Raw genomic sequence first — 12,811 nt, 5'->3', positions numbered from 1 at the left:
ATGTATGATATTTTAAATAAGCCAGTTATCAAACCTTCTGGTAAAAATAAGTGGGCTAGATATTTTGAAATAACTGATATACAATGGAAAACAATTTATAATCTTTCATTCCTCGTGACACGGGATTGTAAATTACAATGGTTTCAATACAAAGTTAATCATCATATTCTAACTACAAATAGTCTCATGTATAAAATAGGTAAATCGGACACTAAGTATTGTACTTTTTGTGAAGATGAAGAGGAAACAATTTATCATTTAATCTGGGAATGTAATGTTGTTCAGCAATTCTTAAAAAAATTCATACGTTTATGTCAAGCCAAAGACATTGAATTGAATCTCAATGCAAAATCATTTATTTTTGATGAAAAAGATAAAAATGAAAATCCAGAATACTTCAACACTATGTTGATATTAATGAAGCATTATATTTATAAAGTTCGTTGTCAGAATACCTGTCCATCTATCCAAGGTCTTTTAAATTTATTTAATTCATATTTTAAAACTTTAAAACACACCATAATAAAGGATAAAAAACTGACGGATTTTAATACTTTCTGGCAGAAGTGGGTTGTTAAACTTTAATTAATTATTTACCTTCTTTGTAATTATTATTATCAGTTCTTTTTTCAATTTTTTAAATATTAATTATTAGAAAATCCCTCAAAACTGCACTGCACTAGTCTTTCTTTAGCTTCCCCCTTTTCTTTCTTCTTCTTTTTTTTTTTTTTTTTTAAATTTCATATGGTAAGCTTTTAGAAAACTGAATATGTTTTAGGGCACAATATGTAATGCTTACCTGCGTCTCTCCCCTCCCCTCTCTCTCTCTCTCTCTCTCTCTCTCTCTTCATAAACTTTGTATGTTCCAACCATAATTAGTCTTGTTTGATTTTGATTGTACATATATCCATACAGAAGTTTGTATTGTTTGTAATATGTGTGAAAGTATTGTTTGTAATATGTGTGAAAGTTTCAATAAAAAAAAAAAAAAAAAAAAAAATTTAGAGTTATCTCTCTTTGTTTTCCCAAATAAGTAATGTTTTATGAAAATCCATATAATTATCTATAAGAAATATTAAAAATTAATCGAATATGTTAACTTTTAAAAATTGACTTGGAGGTAGGCGGGAGAACAATACTATCGTTCGCAGTTCTTCCGCGGAATCTCAATTTCTGTTTAATAAGCGAGTAAAAAAATAACGCGGATTTCCTAGACTGTCACTATATGCCTTACATTGATATTAAGTACACTTGGACAAATTTCCGCGGGAAATTTGTGATCCCGGAAATATAGTAAATTAAAACCACGCGAAAAAAGTACTTCTATGGTACTACTGGACTCCACCTCCCTGGAGGTAATCAGTTGCGCCTGATCTGCTTGACCAGACATATGCCCTATGTCCGATCCAGGTGTCTTCGATGGAGCACAAACCAACTGTAAGGAGTCAAGGGACAGTGTCTTGTCCTCGACATGGACAAACAGACGACTTCACCGAGGAGATGGCAACCTCGGGGCAGATGAATGCATTCTCACTCTAGGTGAAGCAAGCATCCTCGTAAGGTGTTTTCCTCTGCAGATGGAAATCCAACTGAACCAAGTCCCGGAATATAACCTCGAGGAGCTAAGAAAGCACCAGAAATATCAAGGTATTATTCTTGAAAATATGTGACCATTCTAAATCTCTTTATTTAATTCTTTTTTTAGTAAATATTAGCTTAATAATCTCTTTTTTTATTTAAAAAACATAAGATACGATTTCGTAAATTTTAAAAAGCATATATTAATTGAAGGCTTTATGGTTTTTGCAGTTGTGAGTATATCCAAATACTAAAGCCATTATAGAGAACATAATTAAGCTTGCCATATTTGAAAACTTTTACTTTCATTTTGGCTTTGATAATCTAAAAATATCATTTGAACGTAAGATAAATATACATATTTTTCATTCTCTCCTAATTTTTCCATTGTTTTCAAAGAGTTTTTAATTATAAGTACACCAAAAATTGTGTTATAGGCCATTTAGAATATTTACCATATAGGTAATATAAGAAATATGACCCTATGGTTTCTTGGCGAAATGCCTGGTAAGGTACCCTAGTTTTTTGTGAGGAAACTTTATAAAGTACCTATACTTCAATGACAAATTCTTAGGAAAAATTAGATAATATTGAGGAACGTGTCGTCTGACATTAAGTCAATTAATCAATTTAAAAAAAACTGTTTGATGAAAAAATAGTTTTGTTTTTCTAGTCCCAATGATCAAATAAATATTTTCACCGTGGCAATTTGTGATAGTCAATTTACTTATGATTAAAATTTTACTCATTTCCTTAGACTTTTATGCAATGTTCATTAAATAATTTCTGCTTACATAATAATTATTCGAAAAATTCATTCTATTGTTAAACTCTTTCCTTATATAAAATGTCTTGATATGATAAAAAGTATTTTTTAAACATCAATATATATGGTCAGAAAAGTTAATCCTAATATGGGTAGAATGCCTTAAGAAAAAAAATATTTCTTAAAATTTGAAAGAACTTATGAAATATAAGTTTCATTGTTCTTGTCCTAACAAATATTGTCTTCTCTCTCTTTCTCTCCCTCCCTCCCCCCCCCTCTCTCTCTCTTTCTCTCTCTCTGTTATAACATTTCATGTATACAGTTTCTTTTACTGCGCAGTTTAGATAAAGTAATATACTCCCTAAATTTTGTTACAATTTCAGGTTAACGTTTTTGTCATTTTTATTTTATTTTCTTCTATTCCAATTAAAAAATACATTAAGGAAAATTATTCACAAATGCCTAGAATAAAATTATGGTATATCTTTTATCATTTATTGACATTTAAGGTGTTTCGATCCAAAGCTCATGAGCAGATTTTGTCTGGACCGTTTTTTTTTTAATTTTGCATCATTTTTTAAGTTCTAAAATTAAATCTGTATTCTACAATGCAAATAGGAATATATATTCAATGAAAAAACCGCGATTAAATTCCATTTAAGCTGGATTAAGCCAGGAACTATATTTTTTGGCGGACCTTTTACTAGAAATGATCAATCTTTCCCTTTTGTACTAAAGGTGTATAAACAGTATTGTTAATTGCAGCTTCCTATTTTTCCATGCTGGTTGCACACAAAACTGTATTTGCAATGATTTGTTATCCTGGTTCTGAAATATCTATTTAATTATTTCTGATGAGTTCTTTTAACAAATTATGGTAAATATTTTAAAAACATGTACATTCTAAAAGTCCAGGAAAAAACTGATCTAATTTTTACACAAAATAGACACATTTTTACTAATATTTGAAAATTACAATATATACCCCCACTTTAAATGTTCATTCTAAATATAACTTTGACCTATCTGCTCAAATTCGGCAAAAAATTAGGACCTAAAAATAATTTTCTTCCATATGAAATTTTCAATGCCAGAAAAATCACAATTTGAGAGTTCAGGAAGGTCAAATCATTCATTATGCGAAACGATTTGATACTTTTTCTAAGTAACCATTTTAAAGTGTCTCCTTAGACTTTATTCTGTTCCATGCATTATTTGGATAAAACTATCGGAGGTAAAACGTCGAAGAAGTAGTTTTTGATAAAGACACAAAATTCCGTGCAGAAAAGTCTAATTTAGTGTTCTGAAGCGCCAAAAAAAGCAGGTTAACCCCCCCCCCCTATTTTTTTATTTGTTTTGTCATCAAGCTTTGTGAGTAGAAATTAAAAATATACTTGACAAAAAGTTTTACTTTAAATATCAGGAACCAACCTCGGTAAAATAAAAAATAAAGTAATGGATATAAGAAGAAAATAAAAAGATAAATAAGTAAATACCTTAAAAATATATATTCATGTAAAAAATAGTACAATAAATGAATACAAATGAATAATATTATGAAATCAATATATAAAAGAAACAGCTTATTAGTGCTTGAATTAATATTTTTCTTGTTTTGTCTTAAGCGTATCAGCGACCGGTAAATGTATTAGTATTTCATTATTGTATTCTACCTGAGTCCCATACCCACCATGACGACATCCTTTTTGTAAAATTTAATATTTATAGAAAGATATGATCCAAACCAAATGCAAAATGAAGTGCTTTGAATCTGATTTCATGGACTTTCCCCTGACATGGTAACACTCAGTTAATAATACACATCATGAACAGAGTGAACCAGTATGATGAATGGATTGGTGTTTTGAGATAGTACTCATGATGGATGTGTATGTGAGTGTGAGGATGAGTGTGTGTACATGCATTTGTGTGGTTGTACCTCCGGGCTCTTACGCAAGAGGTGTATGTTATTGTACATATGCCATTGTTCAACGCAGGGGCTCATTCATGTGGAATTACGTTGTGGCTGTTTGTAGAACTCAGATCTTAATCAGGCTGCTCTTACAACCGAAATAGTCCGCGTACGTCGGGACATGGTTAATTTTATGTTCCTGTTGACAATTAAAGTACACAACCCAATGGGAAATGTCTCAATTGGAGATACTTTCGAAACAAGATTCAGTGCACTCCACAAGGCGTAACTTTATGAATCCTTTATAAACCCCTATTGAATTAAATCGAAGAAATGTTCTGTGTTATTCCAATATGCTTAAGTCCTTTTCATTTAAATTAGTTTTTTTTACTAAAACAAAGCGTTTTTCAAATAAAAAAGTACAGAAATATTTGTTGTATAATTGTTTCATTTGACTTGATTAAAGGCTTCAAAATAATGAAGTTTAATGCATTCATAGATCTCAAAACTTTTTTTTATGTTCGCCTTGATGGAGTCAGGTTTACTTTCATTTTAAAATTGACTTTTGAAATATGTGTTTTGAGGCATCAAAGTGATATATTGTTCTTACATTATATAAAAGTGACATACATGAACCTAAATAAACATTATAGCCCAATTCCTTCTTGAGTCATTACATATTTTGATAGAATTCAAACTAGACGTAGTTATGTTCCCTAATCCCGAGTGTGGATCATTAATCTTAGTGCAACATTTTTAAATATATTGATATTGTCTGATCGATTTGGTTTAAAAATATATAATTAATTCAATATTCCAGATATAAATGACTGTTTCATTTGTTGATATTTTTTGAATTCTGTTATGCATATGTTATCACTGAATACCTTACACATATTTCTTTCTTGATGGCCAAAATAATAAGAATATTGAATACAGACTGATAATAAAGATATATAAGTCAACCGATTTCATGACAGCGCTTAATATTGCTTAAAGTCAAATATTTGGAACGATTTAAGAGTCTTCCACCTTTAGCAATGAGTCTTTTAAAACTCTCTTGATTTTTAAAAACTGATTTCAAAAGATACAATTTATATCCCGTCCTTAAAAAGAGTTGTAATTGAAAGCAGCTCACACTTATTTTAAATCGACCAAAATGCACTCTCCTTTGCAGTTTAAAAAATCCATTGCAATTTGAAATGTCATTTATAAGGATTTAAATAGGTACAACAATATACTATTGAAAGTACACAGACATTTAAAATGTAACAAAGCTTCCAACTTTGTTAAGTTCAGAATTTCTAGAGTTTAAATAAAATGGAACAGTTTGTCGTTGATGAGAGTTTATTTAGCAACATTTGTCAATTCATATATAAGTACATGTATTTGTTTTCTGTTCTAAACTTAATTCTATGCAAAATGTTAAAACTTTTGTTTACCGTTTGATAAGATTATGAAGACAAACGAAAAATATAATATATGCATTATTTTCCTCTGTTAATTTGTGAGTGAAAAACTTAATAGGAACAAAATGCCTAAAACATATTTAAAGCTTTTAAAACTTAAAAAAAACTAAAAAAAAAAACTAAAGAAAGCTACTTAAGCTGCACTTGTAAATGCAATATAAAAAAATGTTTGTAGCTATAACATGCATGCATTAAATGAAGTGATTGTCATCCAGACCTTGTCACAATTTTCATTGAATCTCAAAGATAAATGACATTCACTCCAACATTATAATTAACGCATGTTCACACCCGGTAAAAATTACATAAAATGTTTTTAAACATCGACAATATTTGGTAAACTTATAAAATACTAGTGTTACATGGTCTAGAGCAATCTTGTTGTTTATGCTCTATATTCATTTTCGTTTGACTAATCAAAAAAGCAAGAATGTTGATCTAATAAAATGTTAACTCTTAAACATTTTATTAATTTTCTCTTAATTATAAAAGATAAGTTGGAGTTTGCTTTCTTGAAACGTTCTTCAACATTTTCATAAGGAGAGAATAAATAAATGGATGTCGTGTTTACCTAAAGAAAATCAAGTTGTGAAGAGAAAGGGGTTCAATTTAAAGCAGCTATCAGTAAGCAGTTGTCTATCGTATATGCAATTCCACATTTCTAAGTTTTCATGTTCGATTGAAAAAAAAAATTACCCAAGAATGCAAATCTGAAACGGAAACTTGTTGCCAATGTTACGCAAAAGTTGTGTTTTTAAAGTAATCATCAAGATATCTCATTAGATTGTAATTCAATGCTGCCTAGCACCCGATCATTTAATTTAGAGAAAAATATATCTGGATAAAAATAAATTCTAAGAGAGTTTTCATTTCTATAAAAACAAATGCATATCTTTAAAATAAGTTATTATTGAAACGTATCAAAAGTGTGACTGCGGCATAAATAAGGTAACGATAACATAGTAAATTATTGCAATAAATTTAATCTTCATAGAAATGAAAACAATTAAATACAAAACTTGATATTGACTGTAATACTTGCTTAGAGATTAATTCAATGGATAAATTTAACTTTATATTTTGGTTTACCATTTTAAACTCCCAATACATAGTTTGTGTACGGACTTTCATTTATAGATTTAAAGGTCCAAGCAGATTAAGTTCTATAGAAATACTACTGGACATTTTCACAAAAGATTAATAAATACATAATGGCATGTCCTCAACAATTGTAGAAAAATAGCCATATAAAATTGTAAACAAATTTTATTGATTGAAAGATGCACAAGCGTATGCACAAGTTTGAGAGAAATACACGGTACGTCCTTCCCAAAATGATATTTTTTTACGACATCTGTCACTGCTGTGGATGAAAACCTATTTTATGATCTTCAAGGATCCGGGATCTATGAATTAATGAATCTTTTCACCTCAAAAATGGATTTTATGAAGGCGTGGATACCTTAAATTGGCTTTAGCAATCATTGAACCTGAATCAATGCAGTAAATGTGTACGTATGTGAATTCATGATATATACAGAAAATCTGAATTATTATTACTATTTCTTTTAAAGATAAGGAGCGGATTAATATTTTCGTCGATGTAAAATAATAAGATTCAATTTAATCTTGTCTTTTGATATAAAATGGGACATCTTGAAAATTGGAAAGGATGAATATTTATTGATGTACATTTTGTAACTTTTGGTTGTAATAAACTGCATATACATGTATGCACATACATGTCAACGGAAAGATTTTGATAAGAGTACATTCCATAGAATATAATGGAAGGTAAGGTTATGATGGTGTAGATTATAAAAACACAGTAAAGGTAGTTAATGTTCTGATTATATTTCTTGAAATACATGTAAATAAATTGAACTTTAGAGTACTAAATATGTGATGAAGACATTGTTTTATTTGATACAAGATTTCTTTTAAGCTAATGATAAAATTGTCTAGTTATATTTACTAATAAAATAGTTTATTATAAAAGTGTCGCAGGGCATAATAGTATTTTGTCAAAATGCACTCTAATGTGAAAGAAATAACAACCGATTTAAAAAATGACTAAAACAAATGATTAAATTGCAGGTTATTTTCATTTTCCTTGGAGTTAAGTACTATCCACAATGAAGTGCAACCAGCATAGGAAAGCCATTTTCCTATTCATATTTGGATTCTTATGCCTTGTCTTCATGAAGTTCAGTTCCTTCTTTTTTGACATAGACTTGGAACGTGATTTCAAATTTGTACGAAACGTCATTGTAACACGAAATGTATCATCAATTGGTAGCACATTACAACAAATGAAACCCACTCCAAAGTCAGAAATAAATGTCATTTCTTCAAAAATTTGGAAGCATTTGCGAAAGCCTCATACAAGCAGTCCGTTTCCTGAATCAGTAGACAAACATTACTCCCAAGCCGGTCAAGATACAGCTGTGTATAACATATTTCCAAAGAAAAACGGATTTTTCGTTGAAATGGGGGCTTACGATGGTAAGGTTCATTCCAATACTTTATGGTTGGAGAGAAAACATAATTGGACAGGGTTGCTGATAGAAGGAAACCCAGTATCATGTCCCTTCATTGACCGTGTAAAACGCAACGCCTGGCGTCTCTGCGCATGTGTGGCACATGAAAATGAAACAATGTTTATAGAAGGGGATGAACTAGGGGGTTCTGAAAAAGACATGGCGAAGAGTCATGTAATTCAATTGAAAGGGTACGAAAGGACCAAAGTACCTTGTTTTCAATTAATTGATGTTTTACAATTAATAGGTGTTTTCCACATTAATTACTTTTCATTGGATGTAGAAGGCGGAGAAATGGCGGTGCTAAACAGCATGAGAGAGACGTTGATTTCTAGACAAATAACCGTTGATGTATGGACCATTGAATATCGAGCTTGGGCAGGACCAAGATTTGATTGGACTAAAGGAAAGGAAAATCTGGCAAATTATCGAGCCTTTTTCAAAGAGATAGGAGGATACGTCGAACACTCACAATTGGCTTACGAGTCACGTAAGCTAGGGGATGGTCGCTATCTTGATGTTGTATTTGTTTATACAGAGACATGGTGTAAAGGTCATAGTTCACTTCCAGACGGCAAAACAAAGTGTTGATCATTACCTCATTAAAGCATATCATGTGCATTACAATATTGACAATATTTGTCTTCTCTTCCGGAAAGAAAATCCAAGAATGTTTCTACAAACTTTTGTAAACTTCATCTGAGTCTGACAGGAGTAGGATCTTGTATACCTGTAAGTCACCTTAATAAGTAAGATGAACATCATCTTTTGGAATGCAATCAGCAATCTTCGGCTGACTCTGTACAAACCACGGACGTGATCGGGGGAGGAATGTTCGTCAAATGGATGCATTTCTTTGCCGGTGTACTGCGTTCTACATGTAACTCATTTCATAATGTCACTCTGTATAATGGTTTGCAAATGCATTAACTATTTAATAATTTTTATTGCATTTTGGCAACTTCTAATCTACTAAAGATGAAACATAGTGTTGGATATGTCACAAGGTAACTAAAATTTCAAAGAATAATATTTGGATCACATGATTGTAATAGGAAAATGGTAGAACACAGTCCGATTTTGGTGTGCAAGTCGCAACCCTACTGAGAGGATTCAATTCTTTGTAATAAAATATATATGACATATGATAGTGCAAAGGCATCGAAAGCAGTTATTTTTACGAGATTCTAAGAACTTTCAATTTTGATTTAATTTCTACCCACATTGCATGTAGAAATACAATGTCATTAAAGCAAGGGTAGCGAGCGTCGCCAAGCGAAATCAATAGACTAACGTGTAAGAACTGAGGAAATTCGGAACAAAATCTGTACAAACGTCAAGAAAATTTTTTTGTGAAACGATTCCAGAATTCCTTTGTAACCAGCATTGCATGCGATAATGGCGAACGAATAAATAAAATAAAACATAAAAGGCTTTTGTTCGCAAAAATCTTTAAAGAACCAAGAAAAAAACTCGTATAGAATGACTGTCAAAATTTGCACTAGGTCTATAGTTTATACCAGACGCTCAGCTTTCTTCGTTAGCTCCTACGAGTTCCCTGACGTCGTATGACGTCAAAGTTAGTCAAATTGTCTCGTTCGACTTATTGTATATTATCATTATATTTTCAATGGATGTATTTGATATTATATAAAATAGTTGTAAACCTACTCGTCATAAAAGTATTCAAAGGAATAAGTAAAACATACACCCGCAAATAGTTACTGGATACAATATTCGAAACCATATCAAAACTGGATCCTAAAATGTTATTGTAACCAACTATTCTTGAGTGATGTATTATTTTGCTTCCTGTCAGTTTGTGTCTATATAACACATACTATTCTGTTTAATAGTGTTCTAAGGATTAACATAGCATAAGCATACTATGCCGAAATAGTGCACGGCTCCATTTTCCGAAGAAAACCCGACTGCGACCACGTCGGGGATCGAACTCACAATCTCGAGATTGTCAGTCCGACGCCTTACTGATTACGCCACAGACGCCGTTATCCTTTTTATTGTAATGTAATATATAATATATAAACTTATTTTCAAATATTTTAACATTAAAGAAGAAAAATAACAAAAATATTTCTTCTCAAATAATTTCTCGCATTTTGCCTCCTTTACTAAACCATAATTCCACAAAACTATATGTTCATTATCTCTAATGCTTGGAATATTCAAAATAAAAGTAAACAGATTATGACGTATATGTAGCACAACATGACGTCATAATAGGGCTGTATTTACATGAATGTGAAAGGTGGTGAAATATTGAAAATAGGGAAAATATTGTCATTTTTATACAACAATCAGCATAAAAATAACAATAGTGTTGTGGTTTGCGTGCACTATGCCTAAATAGTAGTCAGGGTTTAACACACTCGCCTCCGGCTCATGCACCATGTGTCAAACCCTGACTAATATTTAGGCATAGTGCACGCAAAAAACAACACTATTATATAAATTGTGGCCGTGTCATGTTAGTAATTACAATCTATCGTCGAATGCTGACCGTCTTTATCATTTTAATTGCTAGGCCTCTGTAAACACATTTGATTGTCTACGGATTTTTACTTTTTTGGCGGCCATGACAGACGAGAGCACAAGGCTCCGCCATGGCAATTGATCCCACTTCCAATATTTAGGAATTCGTATTTGCTCTTAGCTGATCTTTATTTCTGAGGCAAACTTAAATATTGAACTATACTTGTCACTAAGTATGCTTGAGGAAAATGAAAATGAAAAAAAATTAAAGTATCTTCAAGACTTTTCAAAATCAATAGACATATATTATTCCTAGGTCAAGCAAACCAGAGTGGTTTTCAAATATATTTTCACAACTCACGTATTAAATTTTTAATTTGTCTTTAAAAAATAATTATCAAACACAATTTATAATTTAAACCCCAGCTCAAAAAATATTAAAATTTCTTCTGTCTGTATAAAACCCAATTTATAATTTAAACCCCAGCTTAAAAAATATTAAAATTTCTTCTGTCTGTCTGTCTGACTGACTCACTGTCTGTATACATGTTTTTTAATCCACCCCTGAATGTGCGGACTTGTCCAATATGCAGGCGGAAAAATGGCTCGTCTTGGTACATATTGTTGACATTAACAAGGTTTCCGATTGACGACATTGTGTGAAGTGAAGATGGCTACATATTGCAATAGTTACAAAGCGACAGTATGATTTTTCACAGGACATCTTGATTTGATAGGAATACAGGTGTGTGTTTGTTGTTGGACGTCCCTCATGAAGTGCATTTCTATTTTTTAAGGACAGATGATACAAACAATTTTTTATTTGAAAAAGAATTAATATCATGTTACAAGTTTAGAAAAGTTTAGAAAAGTGGACGTTTCCTAGAATATTTTCTTCGAAGAACTGGAAAATGAAACAAACTTGGAAAATATAAGTAATATTTCAATGAAAAAACAAATATAGACAAATCACATTCAGTAAAGGTTTACAGGTGAAAACATATTTCAGAATATGTTAACTTGGTGCTAAAAGTGTAATGTTAACTTAAGAAAAATATACCAAGCCAGGTGAATTTTATTTGGAAAAGCTAAATGGTAAAAATTAGCCTAAGTGATATTGCTAATTTTTTGTCATTTTGATCCTACTCTAAAAATTCACCTGGCTTGGTATATTTTTTAAAAAGTTTATTTTACACTTTTTGCACCATGGTAACATATATCCAGTTCTTAAAAAAAATTCTAAGAACAATCCCCTTTTCTAAACTTGTGACATGATATTAAATCTTTTTCAAAGAAAAAAAAATGTTTGTATCATCTGTCCTTAAATCAACTTTTTTGTATTCCACCTCTCAAAGTCATAACTTTGCATCAAGATAGATTAAAGATTGAACTTAAAAACCGTATCTTATATTTTTGATCTTCTACTTCAAAAGTTACATCCATTTGTCCTTTAATGTTAGGCAGGGGATGCTCTCTCCTCTATAGCACCTGATATCATCTCTAATGTTTTGGAGGTCCGTATTTGCTCCTATTTTATGCTAATCGGATTTTTTAAGATTGAATACCATGCATTATCTCTATATATTACACAAATAAAGTTTTCTGAAAAATTCTGTTTCGAGATATGGGCCACCCATGTGCTCCAATTTGAATTTGATTCAGAGAGGACTAAAATAGATGGGTAATATGAGATGTGGAGATATTCTCAGAAGTGGATTTAAGGCTTAGTTTCTCCACCAGTAGCTTCTCCCTCTGTTGAGGTATTTTGAAACTTCTCAGACATAAAACCAAGCAATGGGAGTTCTTTTAAAGTAATAACCTCTATTTAGTTTCAGTACCATTATGGTACTGATGCTTGACAAATGACCTCGAAACCATCTACAGGTTTTAGAAACTTTAATCTGGCAATGGCTTCACAAGACGAAAATAATTGAAAATTGAATTAAATGGACAATAAATTTCTACCTCTCTCCAAAAATACATGCACCATTAACTCAAAAATTACATAAAAAATAACATAAGTTTGTATACACTATAAATACAAACCTTAATT

General features: G+C 31.0%; 1 protein-coding gene across 1 annotated transcript; it reads left to right on the top strand.

Moving 5' to 3' along the window:
• Positions 1-1,397: 1,397 nt before the first annotated feature.
• LOC134278071 (uncharacterized) lies at positions 1,398-8,856 on the top strand. The gene is made up of 2 exons (XM_062760388.1): positions 1,398-1,647; positions 7,958-8,856. The coding sequence occupies exons 1-2, from the start codon at positions 1,398-1,400 to the stop codon at positions 8,854-8,856; spliced, it is 1,149 nt and encodes a 382-aa protein (XP_062616372.1).
• Positions 8,857-12,811: the final 3,955 nt, after the last annotated feature.

Source organism: Saccostrea cucullata, unplaced genomic scaffold, assembly GCF_032062105.1.
Source record: "Saccostrea cucullata isolate Sc308-1 unplaced genomic scaffold, CSIRO_AGI_Scuc_v1 ctg1194, whole genome shotgun sequence".
NCBI lineage: Eukaryota > Metazoa > Mollusca > Bivalvia > Ostreida > Ostreidae > Saccostrea > Saccostrea cuccullata.
This window is presented reverse-complemented; position numbering and strand designations above follow the sequence as displayed.

What these genes read in the sequence shown, in the direction of transcription:
- LOC134278071 (XM_062760388.1), top strand. Translation starts at nt 1,398, where the DNA reads ATGTCCGATCCAGGTGTCTTCGATGGAGCACAAACCAACTGTAAGGAG. An exon ending in AAAGCACCAGAAATATCAAG is followed by an intron (nt 1,648 to 7,957) that starts GTATTATTCTTG and finishes TTTTTGACATAG; the next exon opens with ACTTGGAACGTGATTTCAAA.